Below are 23060 nucleotides of genomic sequence, written 5' to 3'. Positions count from 1 at the left end.
GTTTTGGTAACAGATGTGAATTGCATGTAGGCGCACACACAGAGACTTTTTTGTAAAGAGAAAAGAGAAAAAAATAGATTCCAGGAATATTTCCAAACACTCTTCCTGCTGCTTCAAGTGGGTTGTCTTAAGACAGGCAGCTACGCTCAGGTGTTGAAAGTGTGTGTGTGTGTGTGTGTGTGTGTGTGTGTGTGTGTGTGTGTGTGTGTGTGTGTGTGTGTGTGTGTGTGTGTGTGTAAAAGAGAGGGAGACATGCAGAGATATTTTGTACTTGTGTGTGTGTGTATCTTTTGTTTAATCTATTATTATATAACTCACTCTGCCATAAAAAAAAAAAACATCATTCTGGCATCATCATGTATAATGTAGCCAGAACAGAAGTCTTTCCATTGATAGTTAGACCGATATGAAGAATAATCATATTGACCACCGGGGGGCGCCGAATCTCTTTGCTGAGCAGAAGCTGACTTTTACAACAACAATTGGTGCTTATCAATTTGTTCTTCACACGGTTGGTCAGACACCTCTGACAGGCAGAGGGTTTATTAAGTTTCAGATAATGCCATGGCAATATTTTTCCATCATGGTCTAAAATAAAGAAGTTGAACATGACTCCCACAGGACAGACCGGGGCAAGCGAGCGTTTACTGGCTAGATAATCTCACTGTTGTTGTAATCTGTCCATGTGGCTCTCTCTCTGTCTCTCTAATCCTCTTACAGTTGCTGTCACCTTAAATCGCCACTCAGCCTGCAGAGCTGCTGGTCTGCTGGGGTCTCGGGGTGACATCCGAGCGGAGAGGCAGGGGAGCCATGGGGAGTCCCGGGCAGAAAGTGGTGCTGATCACCGGCTGCTCCTCCGGTATCGGGCTGAGGATGGCCGTGATGCTGGCCAAGGATGAACAGAAGCGCTATCACGGTAGGTGCACTGTGTGTGTATGTGTGTGTGTGTTAGAAAGAGAGAGAGAGAGAGATAGAACATTCAATTGCAATTTGCTTTAGCACATCATGTAAAAAGGCCACATTTGTGTTGCCAAAGCATAACAAGAAGGATATGCAAGACAAGAAAGACAATTCAATAATAAATAAACAGCTACTACCTACCAATAACCTTTGCATGGTAAATGTTACACAACTTGTTAAACCCTTCATAAACTCATTTGCTATCACTCTACTTCATCTGCACTGTAAGGATGCTTACATAATGAGAGTAGTGCACATAAGAGTGTTACATAGTCCACACGATTATGAAGATTTAAGCCACTTGTTTCTACAGAGGAGGGATTTCTAAAGAGATGCTGACATGCTGTTTGCAGCGGTTTAAATATTTAAAAAAAAATTCAATCTGAACCACATGAAAGTAAATGAGGATCCAATTTAGAATCAATAACAAAACTGTCTGATCCTAGAACATGAATGGGAATTAATTGATAACTGGATACAATGGAGCAAATTGGAGGCTGTGTTCATTACTGAACCCTGAAGAGGAAACTCTGCATCCTTCACGATTTCATCTCCCCACAGGGAGGTCAGAGGTCACAGTCAACCTTCTGTGGTCCACATACAAAAAAAAGATTTATCTTTTGATTTTCCTACTTTCTCTTTTATTTTTAAACCTAATTTGTCTAACTGCTAGCGGTCCACTTAAAGGACCATACCAATGTTTTTTTCATGTGTCAGCCCATCAGTAAAAACTAAAAATAATGTATACTTTTAAAAATGTGAATTAAATTTATTTTTCTATTGTTTCTATTGTTCCAGTTAACCATTGGTTTCCATTTCATTTTCATACTGTATTAAAGTTTATTAGTGAGTTATATTATCGTTATAAGGTAAAGCAGTGCAGACTTTTTAAAATCAATCAGCCCTTAACACTGTATTACCATGCAATGACTTTGTAAAGTTGACATAACAAATCATGCAGCCTCACAAGACTCAAGCAAGTTTCACTTGCTAATTGATTTTCATGCCATATGGAAATTAATGGGAAACATTGGGATAAAATGTATCATAAGTTTTATAGATGCAGGACAAGCTCCCAGCTCCCTCGGCCTCCCCCCTGCCACATAGTCTCTGATCACAACTTAACCTTTTCTACGTTCAGACTCAAGAAAAATCTAATTTGTTTCTCAACAACTTAAGCATAGGCACAATTAGGTTCTTGGATACATGAGTAACGCAAAACACACTTTGAAATACGATTTCAGGGGCCAAGGCCGCCGGACTAAGACGCATCTGTAGAAATCCGATTGGAATCACATTTCAAACCGCCTCCAAATGTCGTTTGAAATGTGATGTGCAAAAATCGCATTCATGTGTTTTTTTTTTGCTGTCCAGACTTTCTAAAAGATCAATCTGTATGCAGTCAGGATAAGCCAAAAAGCGGATTTGAACCAAACAAGGCCAAATGTCTTACTCTTATGCATGTAACAGCAGAAAATAACTAAAGCCCCACTACAGCCTTGGTTAGGCTAATTATGGCTCGGCTCGCTGAGCTCCATTGTGGATGACAGGCTGGCGAGGGCTATTCCCCAACGCAGTGACGCAGTGCTGATATGTAAACTGACTGTTGTAACAGGAGCACAGATGGTCTATAATAGGGCTACTTAAGGTTATTTTTAAAATTACTATCTTTAGCAATAGCTTTTCCATTGTTGTGTTATTTCACTTATTCAAAAAGAGAATTCAGTTAGAAAAAACAAACAGCCAGGTTGACTCAGCAAAGGGAAGTACAGTATGTTTCCTTTGTGCCTGTGTATGGGTGTACTTTACCCTCCATTCTCACCTATCATCGCATGTCCCTGACAATATTCTCCCAGTTCTTCATGACCTTTACTCCTTTCTTTCCGTTCACTGCTATGACAGGAAACATACACAAAGTCAGGAATCACTCAGGATGGAAATGCACACAGACAGAACGTGTTGATGCTGCACAATAATTCATAAAAACATGTTGTACTTGACACACATATGAGTCTACTCATCAACATGTATTTATGTGTGTATCTTGTGTGAACCTACATGCAGCCTGAGGCAAAAAAAAACTCAGTTTGACTCTCCAGATAGTGATATTGTCTTGTTTAAACCTCATTTACCTGGGCAGGTTGCCTAATCACATGCCTATTTACAGCAGCAGCCTGAAGGTGTAGCGCTGTGGGAGTGTTACATCCATTCACAAACTCACACTTGGAAGCTGCCCATGGAAATTAAAGGATCATAATCATACGCAGGGCTATTGGCAAACAGCAATGATTAAAAGAATCATTTCTGCACACAGGTCAAAATGGCATGACAAAGATCTAATTGAGATTGAAATATTTACATCAACTTGCGGTTTGAAGTCAGAGGTGCTACTCTTTTTTCTTTTTTCTTTTTATTAAAGCTGCCAATATAAAAAACCACAAACAAGCTGTGGCTAGGGTTGCACAATTAATCTCAAGGTTATCGAAATTGCAATATGAACTAGTGCAATATCCAAATCGCAGGGGGGCGCAATATTTGTTAAAGGCAAAATATGTGTCAAACCATTCTAAAATAAAGCATTGTGGTGCTGCAGAGACATCCCGGCCTACAAATCCTATCCTACAGACTAAAGAAAAAAATTCTTTGTTTGGTACAGATCCTCGCAAAAAAAAAAAAAATTATCATTCCCTCCAATATCGTGAATCATATCGCAATCACAATATCAGTCAAAATAATAACAATTAGATATTTTCCTCATATCGTGCAGCCCTAGTTGTGGTATAGCAGAAAAGGTGTGCATGTGTCCTATCTACTCAACAATTTCTATTGTTCATGAAATCTCATGACCAAACAGACTTACATTTAACAAACCTTAGAGTCCGTAGCCATGTTAATGGCTCGGTGAGGTGAGGTTGTACTTAGGCACAGCAGCGCTTTGAACTACAAGCTGAGCTGTCAATGACAATCCTAACATGCTAATGTTTAACAGATGTTTACCATGTTCACATCCTAGTTAAGTGTTAGCATGGTAACATTTTATTATTAGTAACACTAAACACAAAGTACAGCTGGTCATAAACCAAAGTATTAGTAAAGGTTAGGGGATCACAAAGGTCTTTTCTCTTCCCCCAGGGAACATGAATGTCGAAACTAAATTTCGTGGCAGTCCATCCAAACGTTGTTGAGATATTTCAGTCTTGACCCCTAGCGTGGCTAAAGTATATATAGAGAGATTAAAAACACATTTTGTTGATAACTGTTAACTGATAACTTTTTTAAACTAAAAAGGGTACCCATCGACTACTGTGCTGGACAATAAAGTATGAACACCTCAGCATCCTAAAACAACAGTTTTGACCATGTGCCATTGGCTAAGGATCATGGAATATGTTGTTAAATTGTCATACAAATTTTTTATCTTCTATCTATCTTTATATAAGGAGGTCTCCAAATAATACAGTAGATACCCATGCAGGTTAGAGTGTGAAAATAAAACGTTTCAGAAAAGAGTTACTAAAGAAATACATTAAAAAGTTAAAACCAAGTGAGTTACATATACTAGAGGAACAGACTGGGGGGCTTTGTCTCTATGAACCTTTATTAAACTCCATTCACATGGCTGATTAGTACTGCAAGGCATTTTTTCAAAACTCTTCAAGACTATTCAATACATACATAAAAAAAATCTCTCTTCTCTCTTCTTCTCTCTTCTGCGCTCCTCTCAATGTCTTTCTGTTTTCTATATTTTACACCTGTTCAGTCATAGCAACGATGCGTGATCTGAAACGTAAAGATAAGCTGGTGGAAGCTGCTGGCGATGCATACGGGAAAACTCTTTCTCTGGCCGTACTGGACGTCTGCAACGATGAGTCCGTCAAACAGTGTTTTGATGGCATCAAAGATCGACATGTGGATGTCCTCAGTAAGTAAAATGCATCCTCATCGTGTTGCACTGTTAACGCTATCCCAAAGTGATGTTCACACTAAATTTCTTCCTTGTCCTCTTTGATTCCTTCTTCTTCTCCTGACCAGTCAATAACGCAGGTATCGGCCTAGTGGGTCCAATAGAGAGCATCCCAATCGAAGAGATGAAGAAAGTGTTTGAGACCAATTTCTTTGGGGTGATCCGCATGATCAAGGAGGTGATGCCTGACATGAAGAAGAGGAAAGGAGGACACATCATCGTGGTCAGCAGTGTGATGGGACTGCAAGGTTAGCAGACGGTATGGTAGGGGAAGGGAGGAGAGGCGGAGTAGGGTGTCAAACGCTACAGGGAGAAATGACAGTTTGTCAGCTTCAGTTTGATGTATGTATGGGTTGATGATGGATGAATGGAAGAGAGGGTGGAAAGCTGAAGGAAGACTAATGGAGTTTAAGTACTGCTGTATGTCAGTACGAAACAGTGAACAAGAAGAACTGATCTATTAAACTGCATGTTGTCTCAAAGTGAAATGTAAGTACTTACTGTGTTTCTATAGGTGTGGTGTTTAATGACGTGTATGCAGCTTCCAAGTTTGCTATGGAGGGCTTCTGTGAGAGTTTGGCTGTGCAGCTCTTGAAGTTTAATGTCACGTGAGTGCCCCTGATGTGATGATTTGAGTGTGCATGAGCAGTGATTGACATGCAGTTAGACACCGCCCCCCCTCCCCCCCCGGCCCTGATTGGTGCATCGGAACAGGGAGCTGTGGATTTTTGCAAATCGCACTACAGGCTGTAGGTGGTGCCAGAGGAGCCGGATTGTTTTTTAAATTAATGCTTCTTGTAGTTCTACTGGAACATAGGGTCAGTTTAAGCAAATATGACAGTAAGTTAGTTTTATAGGCTAAGTCTTACCTACTGCACCTTTAACCAACAACTCCAGTTTTTTGAGCAAGTGAAAACAAAATTAGGCTTAGTCTGATTATCATCCTACCACTGGTTCTGACAATGTGATGCAGAATATACAACTAAAACCTCAAAAATATGGTGTTATCCTACTTTCTTTACTTTAGTCGGGCAGTCCAACGCTGTTATAAATCCTGAATACTTTGTGAGAGAGACAAAAAAGTCAATTTGTTTTCATTTACGAAGACTGCGCCCAAATGTTGAAGGGATTAATAAATTATTGAAATTGTTATTGATTAATATTCATTTGCGATATTAATCAATAAATGATTCCAGCACTAGTGTTACCCATTTGCCATTGAGTTCTTCCTCAATCTAACAATGCTCTTATGCTTCTTATGATCCCCCTCTGTTGTGGGTCTCTCTCATTAGATTGTCGATGATCGAGCCAGGCCCAGTGCGCACAGATTTTGAGACTAAGATGATTGAGGAAGTGAAGCAGAAGGAGTTTCCTGGAGCTGATCCTGATACGGTGCATTACTTCAAGAATGTCTATCTTCCTTCTTCTATTGACATCTTTGAGACGCTGGGACAAACGCCTGACGACATCGCCAGGGTAGGTTCACATGCAGTCTGAGTGACTTAGCTTCCCCAGTGACACATCTGCAATTCATCCTGCAGGTCTGACTGGAAATTCCTGTATTTTTTTTCTCCATCCTCTCACGCTCTGCAGTGTACCAAGAAAGTGATTGAAGCAAGCAGGCCGCGCTTCCGTAATCTGACCAACCCCTTGTACACTCCCATCGTAGCGATGAAATACGCTGATGAAACTGGAGGCCTGTCTGTCCATGCCTTCTACCACATGCTCTTTAACCTGGGACCTCTAATGCACGTCAGCATGACTGTCATGAAGTACCTCACCTGTGGATGTCTGAGGAGCAGGACAGTTGCACCAAACTAGAAACTTATATATTATACACACATGTGAAACACCTTGAGGATGTAGACCACAAACTACCTCGGCTTAAAAACAGCTTCAAAGAGATAATCTTCTGTGAGCTGCCATATTTCCCTCTGTTTATACAGTTATCTGTTTTGTAATGAACAATTACTCAAAAAACAACTCATTTCTATATTCTCTTTTCTGTATGAGATTGTAGCTTATGGATGTGTAGATACCACACCTGAGTCCAGTTGAGTTAAAATACAACCGTTTTAGAAATAGTTGTAGCCTACCCAGAGTGCCAAATGTGTAGGGTTTGCCCTTATGAGACAACATACTGATTTCATTGTTTTATCCCAACCGATCCCAAACAACTTCACATTTCAGTCTTATACTCTAATTGGTTCTGAAAGAGGAGTCTACACCTTGTTTATTTGTGTGTTGTATATGTACTTACTTTTTGAATTCTGTCAATGTATTAAAGCAACTATTTTGGAATTACCTTTTTTTATTTTATACACCTTCCAGTTGAAGTTGTGTTAGTGCTTCTGATAGTTTTCAGCAAACATGGTTGCATACTCATGATTATGGTTAATACGCTATATGCACCAATCCCTTTCTCTCTGTGCAGAAAACACTCTTTCCTGGCAGTGTCTCTGTCAATTCTCTCAGGTGGCAAGCACCCTCATTTCAGCAAAAATGTCTCTGCTACTTTAGACTGATGGAAAACTATTTGCCATTCTATTTGTGAATACAAGACACTGCCATATTCTGAGTTTTACAAGATAAAACCAAATACAATTACAATTTCAATTTAAGTTATGCCATTAACTGACTAATTAGATTCACCCAAACTGCACTGTTTTGATTTCATAAGCGGATACAGAAAAACAAACTTTTGCATTTACACAAATAAAGAATTCTATTTAACTAATATAATTTGCAACATAGTCACCTGCAAATATGTCACAGACACCTAAAGATGGTCTGTGAGGTTTTCTTGACAAATGCTTTCCACATATGTCCCCATTCTTTATCTGTGTGATTTTTAGACAAAGGCAAAGTTTGACTAGGTTTTTTTCTGTCTAAATGAAGTGTAAATATTTTTACTGACTCGTGAATACATTGTTATTCAATTTAGTTAATACTTATTGGGTTTCCTCTTCCTGAAACTAAATAAAAACAGACCTCATGAATTAAAATATGTGCATCATCTTTGTACGTACGACGTACACAGTTGTACTTAGTGATGTGAATGCTTACTTCAAGGAAACCCCTCACTTTATACTTTTCTGCTTCCTATTTTAAGGGAACCGGCTGGTGTTTTCTGCTGCATTAATACTTCAGCTACATTTACATTAGTGCCAACTGACGTTATGTTCCAAAAAATAGCGCTAACCTTTTTTGTATCTAATTTTGTAATAGTAAACTAACGCTAGGTAATTTTAGCATGTTATGGGACTCTAAATTTATGTGACTCTAAATTTATGTGACGTTTAACGGGGTGAATAGTCAAATATCTTCCATTATAAATAGCACTTTCAAAATGTTTGGCATTTTAACGTACTGTACGTTTTCACTAGGGAGTTATTAATGTGTCCTATATGATTTTGTAGTGAATACGAAACTTAACTTTCAGTTCATTATACGTTAGCTAGCTAAACATTTCCCATTACCTGCTTCCTTCCTACCGGAGTCATCCATGGAGTCTGTCAGATTGATCGAGTCATCAACGCTCCACTGCTCAAGTCTGTAGGAGGCAGTCGCGGGAAATTGGAACTAAATCGATAACCGATAACCAAAATAAACTTCTCATGGACACACCGGCGGTGCCACTGTAAGTCTGCTCCACGAATCAACTATGTTAATATGCCTTTATGGGCAAGTTGTCGTTTAAACGAACTAGGTGCATTTGTGTGTAGACAACTTAGCTGTCAACTCTTTACGTTAATATATGTGTGTGCTTTTGGCTAGCATAACGAAAATAACGCTAAGTTCGAACTGTAAGTTAACGTTATTGAGCTACCGTTAGCTCTCTAGCTATGTCAAGCTAACGTTTTTTAACAAGTAACTTAACATGGAACGTAAGATGCACCACCTAAACCAATGTCGTATTAGCCGTGCCATAGCTACATTTAACTTGTAGTCGCGTATGTGTGTGTTTTGTAAGCACGTCCTGGATGTTAGGGCCGAGTGAGCAGATTGCAGAACAGTGTAAAGATAACATGCACTGTGAGGAGCAGCTGAGGACCACGCTACACTGTGATGATAAGGAAAAGGTAACGTTACTGTACATGTGTCTGTACACTTAATCTATAAGTGCCACAATTAACTTTTAATTCTATGTCTTCTGACTGCTGCTGACATATTAACATTTTACCCACTCAGCTTCGTAGGAAGTTGGCACTGTTACAGAGGGAGTACCTCAGGACAGCTGAGAGGCTACAGGTAAGAGTCGCTCACTTTACTGTTATAAGCCCAGTGTAAAAATTCTGTCTCACACACAAACACACACTGATCTGCTCACAGCGTGCTGAGCGTTTGGACGCAGTGCGGAAACCTGTGGGGAGCAGGATCAGTCAGCAGGACCAGAGAGACCCAGAGGTGCCATCCAACCCCTGTCCCCACCCATCTTCATTGATACTGAACACCACCAATGGGACAGCCCCAAGAATAGCTCAGTGCCAGAGACACACTGGAGGTGAGTCCTCCTAATTAGCTGCAAGTACAGGTAGGAAACATCTTCCACAGTACGTAACGGTAGTGACAATTAGATAGGAATGCATGCTGTAAAAGTTTTTAAAGTGAAACAGGGAATAGATTTGTCAAAAGTGTAGCTGGTTATATTTGTATGTTGAATCATTTCAAATTTACATGCAATCCGGATATAACTATTTTAGTTATACTAAAGGCTTATTGTTTTTGTTAGTGTGCTTGTAAGCAGCTAGAAAATGTCTAGGAAGATTGTGTAAAAAGGGGAGGGAGATATTGGCAGATAAGGTTGAAGGGAGGAGGCAAGAGTAGTTTCTTCTAATTCACTTAAAAAAAATCTCTTGTCATGGTGCCTAATTTGAAATGAACAATATATTTCTTATTGGATGTACTGTAAATGTGCAATTGTATGTATACATGTGTGTATTTTTCTTCCTCTGTCTTATGCAGTTTTGACACATGAATTACTCCCATGCCTATCCATCCCAAAACAAAACATCTTATAATACTTTTTTTTTTTTTTTGAGAAGCAGAAAATGGTTTGCTTGTAATAACAGTGCAAGTAAGAATTCACAAATGTTCTGATGTTTTACCAGGTCCAGCAGATTTGGATAACTCTGATGCTGCTTGCCCACAAACCCCAGATCCCAGCCATGACACAGCTAAAGGTCACAGATCCACTCCCACCCTGCGCCTCAGGTCTCAGCGCAGCCGCTTGCGCTGGGAAAGGAGGAGTGCTGTCAGGGGCACAGATGACAACAGGGAGGAAGGACGGAGCCAGAGTGAAAGGATGGAGACTGTTAGAACAGAAGGAAGTGGCGAGAGAGTCAAAATGGAGGGAACCGAGGTGGAGAATGAAAGTGAAGAGCTATTTTCTTGTACAGACGCTGAATCTCCGTCTCTGCTGCTTCCACACTGGAACTCTAGTGGTCAAACTGAAACGGGAGATATTGCGGGTAAAGAGATACGAGGCCGACAAAAACAAAGGGAAAAAGAGACGGAGTTGAGAGTGGATGGGAAAATAGAATCGGAGTCAACCTCTTTATTGCTCACATGTTGGAACCCTGCTATACACACTGAAGGAACGGAACAAGATATCACACAAAATGGAAAAAATAAGGAGACAGAGGAAGGAGAGGAAAATAGGATTACTAGAGGGCAGACGGATGTAAGGCTGTGTGAAGACAGCAGTAATAAAGACACTGAAAAAAATGCAGCAGAGGAAATAGAAAGTGAAAAACTTCATGATAAGACAGCTGAAATAAAAGAAGAAAAAAGGGAGTTGATTGAAGGAGAGCATGATGTAAAGGGTGTGGGTCTCCTGGACTCCTGTACCCTGGTGGAAGGACTACTTTTCCCAGCGGAGTACTACGTTCGAACCACAAGACGTATGACATTTTCACAGAGTCAGCCTGACATGCAGGCCGTTATACTTTCCCAGCTCAGCGTTGGACGACATCGCCGCGGCAGAGGATTGAACAGGCGCGCACACAACCCTGAACGATCAGGTCAACACGCTGGGACGGGTTTGTCCTCACCGGCGACTGCACCTGTAGATACCCGCATGGAATCCCAGTCTGCTGACACATCTGCTGAGCTGAACAGTCAGAGCTCCAGTGAGATTTCAGATCAAATCTCAGCTTCATGTCATCAGGTCGACGTTGATGCTTGTCTTTCTCCTACGGTCACCACTGCTCGTCCAGCAAGAGGCGGGAGGAAGAGAAGGGGTCGGGGCAGAGGGAGACCTCAGACCCCACGATGCTCTATAGACACCCATCGACTAGGCCTCGGACACACCTCCCACAATCCCCAGCCAACCAGCTCCCCGCTCTCTTCCTCCTCGTCTCTCCATGGAGCTGATGGCCCAAAGCCACGCCTCACTCCGGGAGAAGCTGTCCCAATGCAGGACGACCCCCAGTCTGTGTCTGTCCTCAGCACAGCCACACAGCCTTCCTCTGGAGTTGATGGAGCTCAGGTCAGCTCTGCCTCTGCACAGCATCTGGAAAAGGTCTTTCCCATCTTTCTAAAGAGCAGCGACGCGACCAACGGATCCACACAGATGAGTAGAAGTAAGACTTGTATTACGACTCTATATCTGTGTGTGTCAGCGATAGAGAATGAGGTCTACAGCTTTGTCTTGCTGAGATTAGCATATTGATTTACCGTAATTACAGGTTTGGATACAGTCAAATTTTATTATATAAAGATGATTAAAGGCGGATGTCATCTTCCTTACCCCAGGGGTGTGAATCTTCACTGATCTCCCGATTCGATTACGATTATCATGTCAGCAATTCGATTCGATATCTCGATGCGTCGAATACATTTTTCTATTAAAGCCATGTAGGATATTTAATTCATAGCTTTTCAAGCTTCAAAAACAAAACATTATGCCGTGCTCTAATACTAAATAAATTGGATGCATAAAACTACAGCACTGAGCACATGGCACTTCCTGAATGTGCAAAACATAACAGAATATGTAAACAGAAATGTTGTTAGGCCTACATTAAATTGTAAACAGAAATAATCGATTATGAGCCTGCCGATTATCGATGCAGCATCGTCCATGTCCACGATTCGATGCATCGATTATTTGATTAATTTTTTTTTCTTGATTTAAATGGTTTGCCTATGAAATGTGAAAAATGTCCATCGCAGTTTCCAAGAGTCATTACTCACATTACTATGTGAATTACTCAAAACGATTAACTGATGATCAAAATCGTTGCAGCTCTAAAACCTACTTTTACAAGACATTACATTGTATAACCACACGTCTATTAAAATATGTGCTGTGTGTGTGTGTCCCATAACCTCCAAATAAAAGTGTCTAGGAGACAAAGGTAGAAATGACATAATAAATAGAGAAATAAATGGATAAAAGAGAACTCTGAAACTATTGCCTCCCATTAAATTATCTTTCACTTTGTGTCCTGCAGGTGCAGCAAGCTTGCAATCTCTCCTCTTGCCCTCCTCTTCACCTGCCCAAACTCCTCTGTTTCCTCTCCCCTGTCTGTCCCCCGGCCCACTGGTCAACAAGCTGATGAACTTTGACATTACGCAAGATTTCCATCTCCCCGATGACCAGTTTGCTTCCCTAAAGCTGCACAAACTCCGCCAAGTTGCTCTGGATTCAGGAGTTGAATATTTTACATCGCCTTCTCACAACTCGCGCAGGAGCAGCCGGCGCTCTGACACCCAGAGCAGCAGTGACACAATGATGCCTCTTCCACTCGCGCTTAGCCTCACGCCCACAATCGCCATCTCACCCCACCCCACTGAACCAGAACAAGCTGCTACACGGCCTGTAGACTTCCAGAACTTGTCAAGAGAGCACAAGCATGAAGAAAAATTGACAAGCCAGTCCTTAACTGAGGGGTCAGCCGAACAAGTGTGTCAGGCTCACACCGCCTCGACAGAATCTGTGCCTGTGGTTCAAGACTGTGCTGCCGACTGTGTCGATCAATACGTAGAGCAAGATACTGCCGTTCTGAATACTCCAAGCCAGAGTAGCGTCTCAGCCAGCAACGCACACAGAACTGTTGACCACCCTGTCAAACCACAGCCTCACATCAACTTTGCAGACAGACCTGCAGGCAAAGTGAATGATTATGTCATCGGGTGCTCAGATGAACTTCAAATAAAAGAGTCTTTCGTCATTTCATCAGAGGAACAAACTGTCTGTCCCGGTGTAGTCCATCCTTTGGAGGATCAGAGGTCTACAAACCACCACACAGAAGACAAAGCTATCATTGAGACTCTCTCCTTAGATTGCCCTGTACAGAAAAGCCCTGAGGAACCTTCTAACAGCCGCACTGCTGTACAGTTGTGTAAGAACAGTGAAGCTCCAGGGGAGTCTCCTGCGCAGCATCTGAATGCTGCCACAGATTCACTTGAAACCACCACAAGTCCTCCCAGAGACAGACTGGTGGGAAATAAAAGTCCAGACTCCACAAGAGTGCTCTCTCAGCTCCTGTTGAGCCCTCCTCTGGCATCAGAAGCCTGCCCCTTCATCACCCCACACCTGCCCTCCTCTGCTCCTCCCTACAGCCCCCCACTACCATCCCTAGGACTCACCCCCCACCCCCCTCTGACCTCCTCACCCACTGCCCCACCTCTCACCCTGGCTCCCCGCCTTAGCCCGTCCACCCAGGCCCTCTCCCCTCCAGCTCTCTGTCCTTGTCCGTCCCTCCTCTCTAGCCGGCCCACCACCTCCCCCGCCGGTCGGATCCAGGCTTCACCCGTGCCGTTGTGTACAGATGATCGGAGGGTTGAACCACCTACGGCAGTTTCCAGCATCCAGCCGCAGGGCTCCAGTGGGCAGGTGGGCCTGAGAACAGAGGAGACCGCGGAGGAACACGTGACGAGATGCACACACACACTGAAGGTAAAAGGTCGTACAATTTAGGAATTCATGTTTGGCTTATGCAATGGCCGCAACGTGCAGTTTTGAATTAAAGTCGGCAATTATTTGCAGAGGAAATGTGTGTATCTGCAGCTGTGTGTATGTGTGTGTCCAGGCCCCAGCAGGCGGCTGTCTGGTGGATGCATGCTGCCTGCCCGGATCCTCAGGCCATGTGTGTGTCGTAGCAGCCGGAAAGTGGGCCGTGTGTCTCTGGAGTCAGACTTCCGCTTCTGATTGGAGTTTAACACACACCTGGGCCTTCAATGAGGTGAGTGTGGTTGTGCGTGTGCGATAGGGCTGGACCCGAATATTCGTTCGGTGGGTTGGTATTCGATTTGAAAATTTTGAAATCCAATATTCGTTTTTTGTTTTGTTTTGTTTTTTTGCACAACCTGGCATCCCCCTCCAAACGGTTCTCATTCGCGCTTGAATATGTTCGAAATATAATACTCTTTTACAATTTTCTTATATAGCCTAGCCATTTTAATAGGATGGACAACCCAACCTCGTTATACTTAATAAATATATTTGCTTCTTCTTGGACTACTAACGTGTTCCTGCAACGGGAGTATTCTCTGGCTAGAGCGCAGAACAGCGCAGTTTGCATGGACAAAGTGCATGCCTGAGCTTGTATTTTGGGTTAAGCTGCGTTGCTTTGACATTGTGGAAAATAAAAAAATAGAAACAAAATGTATTATCTTTTTTACCCGTTATTATCAATCTAAATTAATCTACTGCGAAATATAGGAGACTTTGAGATTTTACTGGGACGTCACGTCACATGCCCCAGTTAAAACGCCCATGAGTTGAACGTCATTACCGTCACGATTCAGCGAAAAGAAGACAAAAATGCCGAAGACTTCATCTGTGTGGGAGAACTTTAAATTAAGTGAGGACAAGACAAAGGCAGAGTGTCAAATATGCAATTTGAAACTGGCCCCACCACAACAGCACATCAAGCTTGAGAAATCACCTGAGTTCTGTAAGTAGAACGAGCTGCTTTTATCCGCCATTTACACGTGATAAAAATGTGCACTTAATTTTCATGGAAAATAACGTGACTTGCGAATAGGCTACGGCAGTTAATGACGAACAGTAAAAACGTAGCCTACTGTAGTAACAGGGGACTGTGTCCTGCGATAACAAAGCAGTTGCTTCATCTCGCTTGTCTCTTTTACCGTGAAAAAAAAGCTGCCTTCAGGTGCGGTTTGGAAATGTTGGTTTCCCCCGCCGCTGCGGCCGCCACCGAAGCTTCGAATATTCTCTGTTGAAAAGCACCGAAGCTTCGAAGATCAAAACTGGTATTCGGTACAGCCCTAGTGTGCGAATTCATACCTGCATATCAGAGTCATTATTTATTTATTTGATTATTTGTCAATCAAGGACAATCGATTTTTAAACCAGCTCTGTGTCATCTTTGTGGGGAAAGTGGGAGACGTTTTTTTGTCGTCCAGCGGATCTTGGCAGACCTCCGTAGGGAGCTCCGTGCACTAGCGCCACAAAGGGAAGCCAAACACTGTTCAACTTAACACACTGCCCACACAAAGATGTCACAGATCTGGATTTAAATAAGCAAAAGCAATCTCTTTAAGATAAACTAATAAGCGATAAATCAAAAGTCTGTTTAAAGGCACTAACATAGGACAAGAGTTCACATTTCCTGTTTCAAGGACGAAATGTGACACTTTCTAATATGGTCAAACTTACAACACTTTTTTTTTATGTGGATGATTCATTTCTCTGTGTGTTTACAGCCAGTGATCAGTGTGTTTCCTGTCCCGGATGCTGCTGGGCTGATCTGTGTGACTCTGGGTCAGTTGGAAATCAGAGAAGTGAGGTAAAAAAGCAAACACTCAGTCGTACTTTCTGGCATGTATTTAAAAACATGTTTGGCTAATTGTCTGGACAAGTATTAAGCCTGGTGCTAATCCAAGGACATTTTTCATCTGGACATCTGAAAATATGTTTATTAATTGTGGCTGTGGAAGGGTTCAGGGTTCATCTTAAACGTAACTGTGTGTCGGTTGTCCATGTGCACAGGATGCTGTCGTGCTCCAGCCTCTTGCAAGTGCAGCTGTGTGAGGGCGTCGTCCAGACTGTTGTGGGTGCGTCTAAGTCCAGAGTTGTTAGCTCCTCCCACTCAGCGTCTGGTTCCACCCTGCAGGTGTTTACGCTGTCAGACAGTGGCAGGTAACACAGAGTTGGCGTATTTATTCTATCTCGGTTATTTCCTCATTGCACAGATATATCTCAGTGTCTCATCTCTCTCTCAGCACATGGAACTCCCAGACTCTCTTGTGTCCTGGCGTTTGTGTCGGGGCCCTCGCTCCAGTGGACGGACTTTCAGATGCTCTGATCGGCACAGATGAGGGCGGAAACCTCTTCGTCTGGTAAGGAAGATTGTAACGCAGAAGCCATTGCGATACTAATTGTTACCACGCAGCAAAATGTCCTTAAAATATTTGATGACATTTAGCTTTTGTTCCTACATTTACTGCCATTTAGGAATGTAAACCATGATATTTCTTATTTTTTTATTTTTTATTTTTTATATTTCTATATTTTTATCATGGTAAACCATGATAAAAATGTTGACAATTACTGTTTTCATTTAAATTGTCATTGTTATCGTGGTGGATTACCACGGTGTGGAAACCGTGTGTTTAATCCTTCCCAGCTTCATCCGAGTCTCCTGAAGTTGCCGCGCAGGCGCACTGCGTAGCCTACAACGTACGTTTCTTGAAGTTGGAATCATGGCGGAAGGAGGAAATGACAGCGCTCAAGACATTTATCAGTCTATTGCCTATATTTTTGTAATATAATAAACACTGTTACACTTTTTGAAACCATTTCAGCTTGTGTAGGCCTGTCAGTGCTTTCTGAACATATTGAACACACTTTTAAAAATACCGCGATAATCCCGAAAACCGTGGTCATTTTGGTCACTATAACCGTGAGGTTAAATGTTCATACCGTTACATCCCTACTGCCGTTGTTGTTAGTTGCTTGGGCTAAAGCATGTACCAGATGGATGTAATGTTAAAAAGCGATGTAATGTCCTTGGTTCAGATGTTAAACGTGGTCCCTTCTGTTTGGAGCTGGTTTAAATTGATGGGACTACATCAATTCAATCAGAATAATAAGAGTTGCCAATACCTACACATAAATAAATATGCAACAAAAGAAAAAGGCTATACACTAAAAAAGAACAAATACAAAATTAGGTTGAGATACCGTGAGCAACGAAAAATGGGAATTTGTCATTTGAACATTCAAATGTTTTAAATTATTAACTGCAAAACTTGCTTATCTTAAAATTGTTTAGCAATTAAAGCTGCTTTTTGAGAGATTTAATATATCTAGGTAATACAAATGCTTATTGTTTTCAACTCTCTTCAACTGCGTTTAAATAACCAAATTAGCTGGATGAGAATTAACAGAATTAATATAAATGTTGAAATATAAACATGTTTCCTCCTGTGAAAAGGTAAGGCCCTCCTTTTCCCCAACTCGCCTGACATTCCCCACAACATTTAAACTGACTCCTTATCCTACACGCACAAACGCGCTTACAATCACACACACATGTAGCGGCGAATGTTTGTAACTACACGCGGTGCCGGCAACCGCAGCGTGGTTCATTCATGCGCAATCTTTATTTACACAACTTTCAGTTACTCACCAAACAGCTGTAAATCACATAGCGAACGACGTGGTACCCGTCGATTCGGCTCCATAACACATTTCTTTCTGTTAATCCATACATTGTGCACGCAAACACCAACATTACACTGATAGCACTGACTTTCATTTTCCTGGTCCCGCAGCAATTAGTTTCCCCAAGGAACACGAACTCCATGACAATGGCTATTTTATTCCCTGTTTGGGCCAGGGGAAAGGGTTTATTTGAGCGGGGGAAAGCTATTGTGTCAGTATAAAATTATGGGCTGTATTGTAATGCAATGTTTATTCAATTACAGGAAATTAATGTTATTAGTATTATTAGGAGTACATGAGGTGTATGAAGTATATTTCAATGTATGTGTGTGATTAAGTCAAATATCTGCTGAACCACTATACTTAACAAAACCCCCTGTGAAATTGGTTTCTACCAATTAGTGTAATTGAAGGGCCTTATTTAAAGCGCAGGTTTTTCTGCCTCGAGAGAGAGTTGGGAGAGTGTCAACTTGCTGAGAGGTTGTATACAGAAACTTGTCGGTTGAAGAGATTTTTTTTGCTTGTGCTAGTTAAATTGAGAAACCCAGTGGTTAATTTTTTGTTTGTTTGTTGTGGAAGTTTTTTTTGTTGTTAACAGAGTGCTGGATGACGTATTTTAGAGCACTGTAAATAAATCTACATTTTCCCTGCAAATCCACGTTGGCTGTTGGCTGTGTCTTCATCCCATCACCACCCATTCTCAGTGTGTCCTTGTCGCCACCATCCTGTGTGGACGTGGGCAGAGAAGCCCGTTTATCACACCTCCTTTGAGAGAAATAATAATGATCGTTAGAATAGCATCCAGATTTGGCTCTCACGTGCACTTCTGCTGTTTACAGTTGAATGTATTTTCTGTGATACAGGAATTTAAAGACTGGACAGCAGCTGCGGAGAATTATCCTCGGAGATGGTTTATCACACACTTCCTGTCTCAGAGGATACTCTTACTGTGTAAGTCTGTGTTCTTTGCATGCAGAGGGGAGCTGGCTGTTGTCGTGAAATTGCCTGTGCCACCATAACTGTCTCACTCTTCAGATGATTTTACTCCTGTGTGTTTTTGTGTGTGTGTTGGTGCACAGGGAGTGTTGTTTGTCCTGCTGCAGCATCAGTTGCTCAGCTCTCTGGAGGAAGAAGCCAAAGATCAAATGTGTTCAAAAGAGGAAAGGAAGAAGACCGCCCTGTTCTCTTTGGTCGCCGTTAACCCTCTGAGTGGAAAATCTGTCCTGGCTACTCGGCTGCATCCACCCAAAGCCTGGTCTGGCAGGTGAGATGAGAACTGGTGTATTTGTGTATCTCTGTACTAGAGATGTACCGATAGAAGTATTGGAAAAGCCTCCAATACCGCCTAAAATGCTGGTACCGGTATCAGCAAGTACTGGAGTTTATGCACCGATCTAATATGTAATTTAGCTTTAAAGGTGCCCTGCCATACAAAAACGCTTATACTTGCATTTTTTGAAATACGTTAGGTCCATATGTGTTTGTGTTATGTTGTGAATGTGAAAATGAACTGCTACCTCCTCTGTCAGCTCTAGCCACTGAAAAGAAATGAGCAGAGAAATCAGGCCAATTACAAAAGCTGGTCAGTCTGACATCATATTGCCTGAGCTCATTACTATTCATGAGCTCGCCCAGTTGGGCTGTGTAAAGGGTGCTGACAGCCAGGCTCTCATTGGCTAGCTGTTAGCCAATCAGATTCAAACAGCTTAGCTTGTTGAATATTAATGAGAACTGGCAGAAATCGAGCTGAGTCTTCCTGCAGGCTTTCTATACCACGCTAGAATGGCTTGAAACAAGGTAACCAAGGCATTTTTTACACAGAAAATGTTAGAGTCCATGGTAGAACTTCAGACATTACCACAAAGTAATGAAATACATGTGGCAGGGCACCTTTTAAAGTAGTTTGTTTATGTTCTTTTTCCGTTATGACTCGCTGTCAAACTGGATAATAAAAGAAAGTTCATTGTTTGTGATTGTTCATGTTTCACAAAGAGTTTAACAACAATGATAGGAACCATATCACATCCATACAGAGACAGTAGTAGTGATGCCCAAATTAAGCTTCTTGAAGCATTTTCTTTATTATATGTATTTCTGAGCCCACTAGATGGCGCTCTTGGTTTTAAGAGAAAGGCCTAAGGCATTGCAATTCAGTGTATTCTCAACCCTTTGTTGAACAGAGAGCACCATCTAGTGGGCTCAGAAAATAATGAAAATGCTTCACGAAGCTTAATTTGGCCATCACTGGATAGTAGTATACAGCTGTTAAAACATAATAAAATATATGTATCTTTTAATACGCTAGTATCGGATCAGTACTCGGTATCGGCCGATACACAAGTTTAGGTATCGGTATCGTAAGCAAAAAATGGTATGGAACCATTTCTACTCTGTACATGTACACCCATGTAAGTAACTACCACTCCCATGTGGCTCTGTGTTCTGCAGGCTGTGTGAAGCTGATGTTCACAGCTCCAGCGTGGTTGGCCTGAGTCAGAGTGGCTGTGTGTGTGTGTGGGACCTCGGGCAGCGGGCGACCTCCAGGATGGTGTGGGCTCCTGAGCGCGAAGGCTGGCAGCTGGCTCGATGGGGGGGCGGAGGTACGTTGGTGACTGGACATCACAACGGAGACGTTACTCTACACTGTTACAGTGCGAGTCAGGCTAACCTCTGCCGTCAACGCTGCTTACTTTTATCAAATCAGAATGTCGTTTTGTCATAATATGAATGTTTACATAAAGATTTTAACATCCTAGGCCATCATATTGCTAAGATTAAAACAATATACTGTAAATTCAAAAAGTCATGGTCTTTATAACGTAACATAACTTCGAGACTGAATGGTTAAAGGTGGAGTGCTTCTAAATTGAACCTCCTCCAGCCTTGCTACACTAATGTTTTTAGAGCGCCAGTATCACACACTCGTGTGAGAATGTTTACTTGATGGTGGATTTTCACTTTTTAGACCACTGTAACCCATAACCACCTTTGTGTTTTATTACTGCTGCTGTTTTGACTGTTCTTTACTGTGGTTACTTGAATACATAGTTATATTTCTTATATTTAAAGAAAAAGAAAGTTTGTTTTCATAATTTACATTAAACATTTGTGAATTCTGTTGTATTTTTGTCCACTTTTATATTGCTAAGGTTGACCAAAACCATCTTAGACATGCTGTATTTATATTTTTAGAAGATTGACAGTTAGAAAATGCTGTTTATTTGTCAAAAGTGTAAACAATCCCATCCAAATAATAATAATAATATTATTATTATTATTATATGAAAAGACAGTGTAGGTCTGTGTGATTGTTTGTTCATGGCAAAGATTACAAGTTTGATCAAAGCAAACCGCTATTTATCCTGCCAGCATTGCCCTAAGTAAGGAAGTAAATCCCTTTCTCACATGTTTAATTTAAAAATATATGTAAGAGCATCCCCTAAATACAGATGTATAGTTACAGTTTTTGTATTTACAATTTGTAACACACAGTTCTCAAAACTGAGTTCACTTTTCAGCGTAGTCTGTGGACTAAACTACTAAAAAATCAGCTTTTACACAAAACGCATGCAATGGCTATGAAAATTCATGAATTTATCAATGTTGGCTTATGTGGACAAAAAGCACTGACAATAACAAAAATAATTCACATTGGAATGCTACCTGTAATTAAGGTCATAGATTTATGAGTGACTAAGTATACTTTTTATTTATTTATTTATTTTTTTTTAAGTTAAAATCAGTTTGTCCAAAGAAATATTTTGGTTGCATTATTGCATTTTACATGTTGATTAATTGTGTGTTGAGAAAAAGTAAATTTAGAGAACTGAGAAATGTAACTTCTTTTCAAATACTGTAAATGAAGCTGTAATGGCTCTTTGTGTCAGCCAGGAGGCGCCAAATGATTGCTCTACATGAGAGATCTTCAACAAGGGGTCCTCAGGGGGGGTGGGGTCACCAAATTGTTACTTTTTTGAAAGTTTTTTTCAAAAATTAAAAATGTCTTAAAGCCTCTGAACACAGGTGTTCTCAGTTATTCTGGCTGATTAGACTCATTTCAGGTTGAAGGTGGGCCAGAGCTTTATTTATTTATTAAGTCTTTCCACCAATAAGGATGAAAAAGGTGTAATTTGTCCCGCCCTAACAGGTGCAACAACACTAACCGTGGACTCAGGAAGATGTCAGTCACTCAGTCTAACCACACCCACACAGTCCTGGAAAAGGTCCAATCAGCCACATTAACTTATGAACACCTGTGTGGGTGTTCACGGCCTTTAACATAAATCCAACATATTTATGAGCAAATATAAATCAGCCTATTTGTGAAAAAAAAACAATTGATGACAGGCTTAGTCACTAAGGTAGCCATCCACAGATAGTTAATCCTATAATTCACTGTGCCACATGTATGTTTAACATCATTAAAACTTGATTTATAAAATCATGCGAACAATTATTTTAAAAGCTTAGTATTCTATCCACTAAAGATGTATATTGTATGTAGATTGAGGATGCCCACACGTTTTTGTAGCCCCAGTTTAATATGCAACTTAATTTTATACATAATAAATATACGTAATATTGGCTGATCTGTCTCCCTCAGTTAAGGGGTCCTTGGCTTAAATACAACATTGAAGACCCCTGCTCTACACGGTTCAGAGTGTCCTGACATTAATGAAGATAGCCTGGCGCTTTTATAATAACGACTGTACACCTAACAATCATCTCCTAATAAAATATTTTGTAAAATTCTCTCCATGGCTCCATAGTCAAACTCCTGAGGTCATTCATCTAGAGTTTGCATAAAATGGCGGGGACGTATGAAGGGCAATAGACAAGTTGATATATATATATTCACAAAATTTAAAAAAAGAAAAGTTGTGTAGAGAATCCAGAGATCTCAGTACTTTGCACCGATGATAAAATGCCTTTTTTTTTTGTGCAAAGCTGGTTTTCTGAAGGAAAAATACCTTCAATGTTCTTGGTTTTACTACTTAGAAATGCAGATAAGTTTTACTTTCCTAGATTTTAACACTCATCTGTAAGAATGTCACGGCTGGCCTATATCAGGAAAAATACTTTAAAGAATCTTGAGACAGAAATGGACTATAAAATCTTTATTTTACACTTTTTAACTGTTCCTCGATCGAGGTTAGTGGGTAAGGGAGATCGTGCCTTTTCTGTGGCAGCTCCAAAGCTTTGAACAGTCTCCCACTTTGTCTCAGATGTTCCCCCTCCATTGACAGTTTTAAAACACATCAAGACATATTTGTTCTCAATGGCCTTTGGTTGCTCTTATAGGTTTGTAGCATCTTAATGATATTGTACTGTATTTTTTGCATTTATTTTTTGCTCCTTTTGCATGATTTCAGTGTTTGTGTTGTGCACTCCAATTTGTACAACACTTTGGTCAACTTCGGTTGTTTTAAACGTGCTATATAAATAAACTTGACTTGACTTGGTAGCTGCTATGGATCAAATTGACCTTTTAAAAAG

The 23060-nt window shown here is 41.0% G+C and overlaps 3 protein-coding genes across 4 annotated transcripts in view; 2 read left to right on the top strand and 1 right to left on the bottom strand.

The window, feature by feature from the left end:
* The window catches only part of LOC120555927 (collagen alpha-1(XI) chain-like), a 46906-nt gene extending 46086 nt beyond the window's left edge, over positions 1 to 820 (bottom strand). Inside the window, exon 1 of the mRNA XM_039795140.1 lies at positions 731 to 820. The gene's annotated coding sequence lies outside the window, so the exon portion shown is untranslated. The remainder of the gene's footprint in view (positions 1 to 730) is intronic.
* LOC120555938 (retinol dehydrogenase 8-like) lies at positions 716 to 7225 on the top strand. Its single transcript, XM_039795148.1, has 6 exons — positions 716 to 916; positions 4721 to 4882; positions 4993 to 5172; positions 5439 to 5532; positions 6217 to 6400; positions 6518 to 7225. The coding sequence occupies exons 1-6, from the start codon at positions 811 to 813 to the stop codon at positions 6743 to 6745; spliced, it is 954 nt and encodes a 317-aa protein (XP_039651082.1). The 5' UTR covers positions 716 to 810; the 3' UTR covers positions 6746 to 7225.
* A 1175-nt stretch (positions 7226 to 8400) lies between these two features.
* Positions 8401 to 20687, top strand: palb2 (partner and localizer of BRCA2). Of its 2 annotated transcripts, XM_039795113.1 has the most exons (13): positions 8405 to 8564; positions 8898 to 9006; positions 9116 to 9175; positions 9257 to 9428; positions 10036 to 11508; positions 12382 to 13829; positions 13963 to 14115; positions 15602 to 15684; positions 15888 to 16037; positions 16121 to 16237; positions 18428 to 18515; positions 18644 to 18828; positions 20013 to 20687. In XM_039795113.1, exons 1-13 carry the CDS (start codon positions 8542 to 8544, stop codon positions 20284 to 20286), a joined length of 4335 nt encoding a protein of 1444 aa, XP_039651047.1. In that variant the 5' UTR covers positions 8405 to 8541; the 3' UTR covers positions 20287 to 20687. The 2 variants fall into 2 exon arrangements, with proteins under 2 accessions (XP_039651055.1, XP_039651047.1); XM_039795121.1 differs by lacking the exons at positions 18428 to 18515; positions 18644 to 18828; positions 20013 to 20687 and adding an exon at positions 16525 to 16661 and having other exon boundaries at positions 8401 to 8564.
* Positions 20688 to 23060: the final 2373 nt, after the last annotated feature.

Source organism: Perca fluviatilis, chromosome 1 (assembly GCF_010015445.1).
Source record: "Perca fluviatilis chromosome 1, GENO_Pfluv_1.0, whole genome shotgun sequence".
Lineage (NCBI taxonomy): Eukaryota > Metazoa > Chordata > Actinopteri > Perciformes > Percidae > Perca > Perca fluviatilis.
The sequence above is the reverse complement of the archived record's forward strand: the minus strand, read 5'-3'. Positions and strand labels throughout refer to the sequence as shown.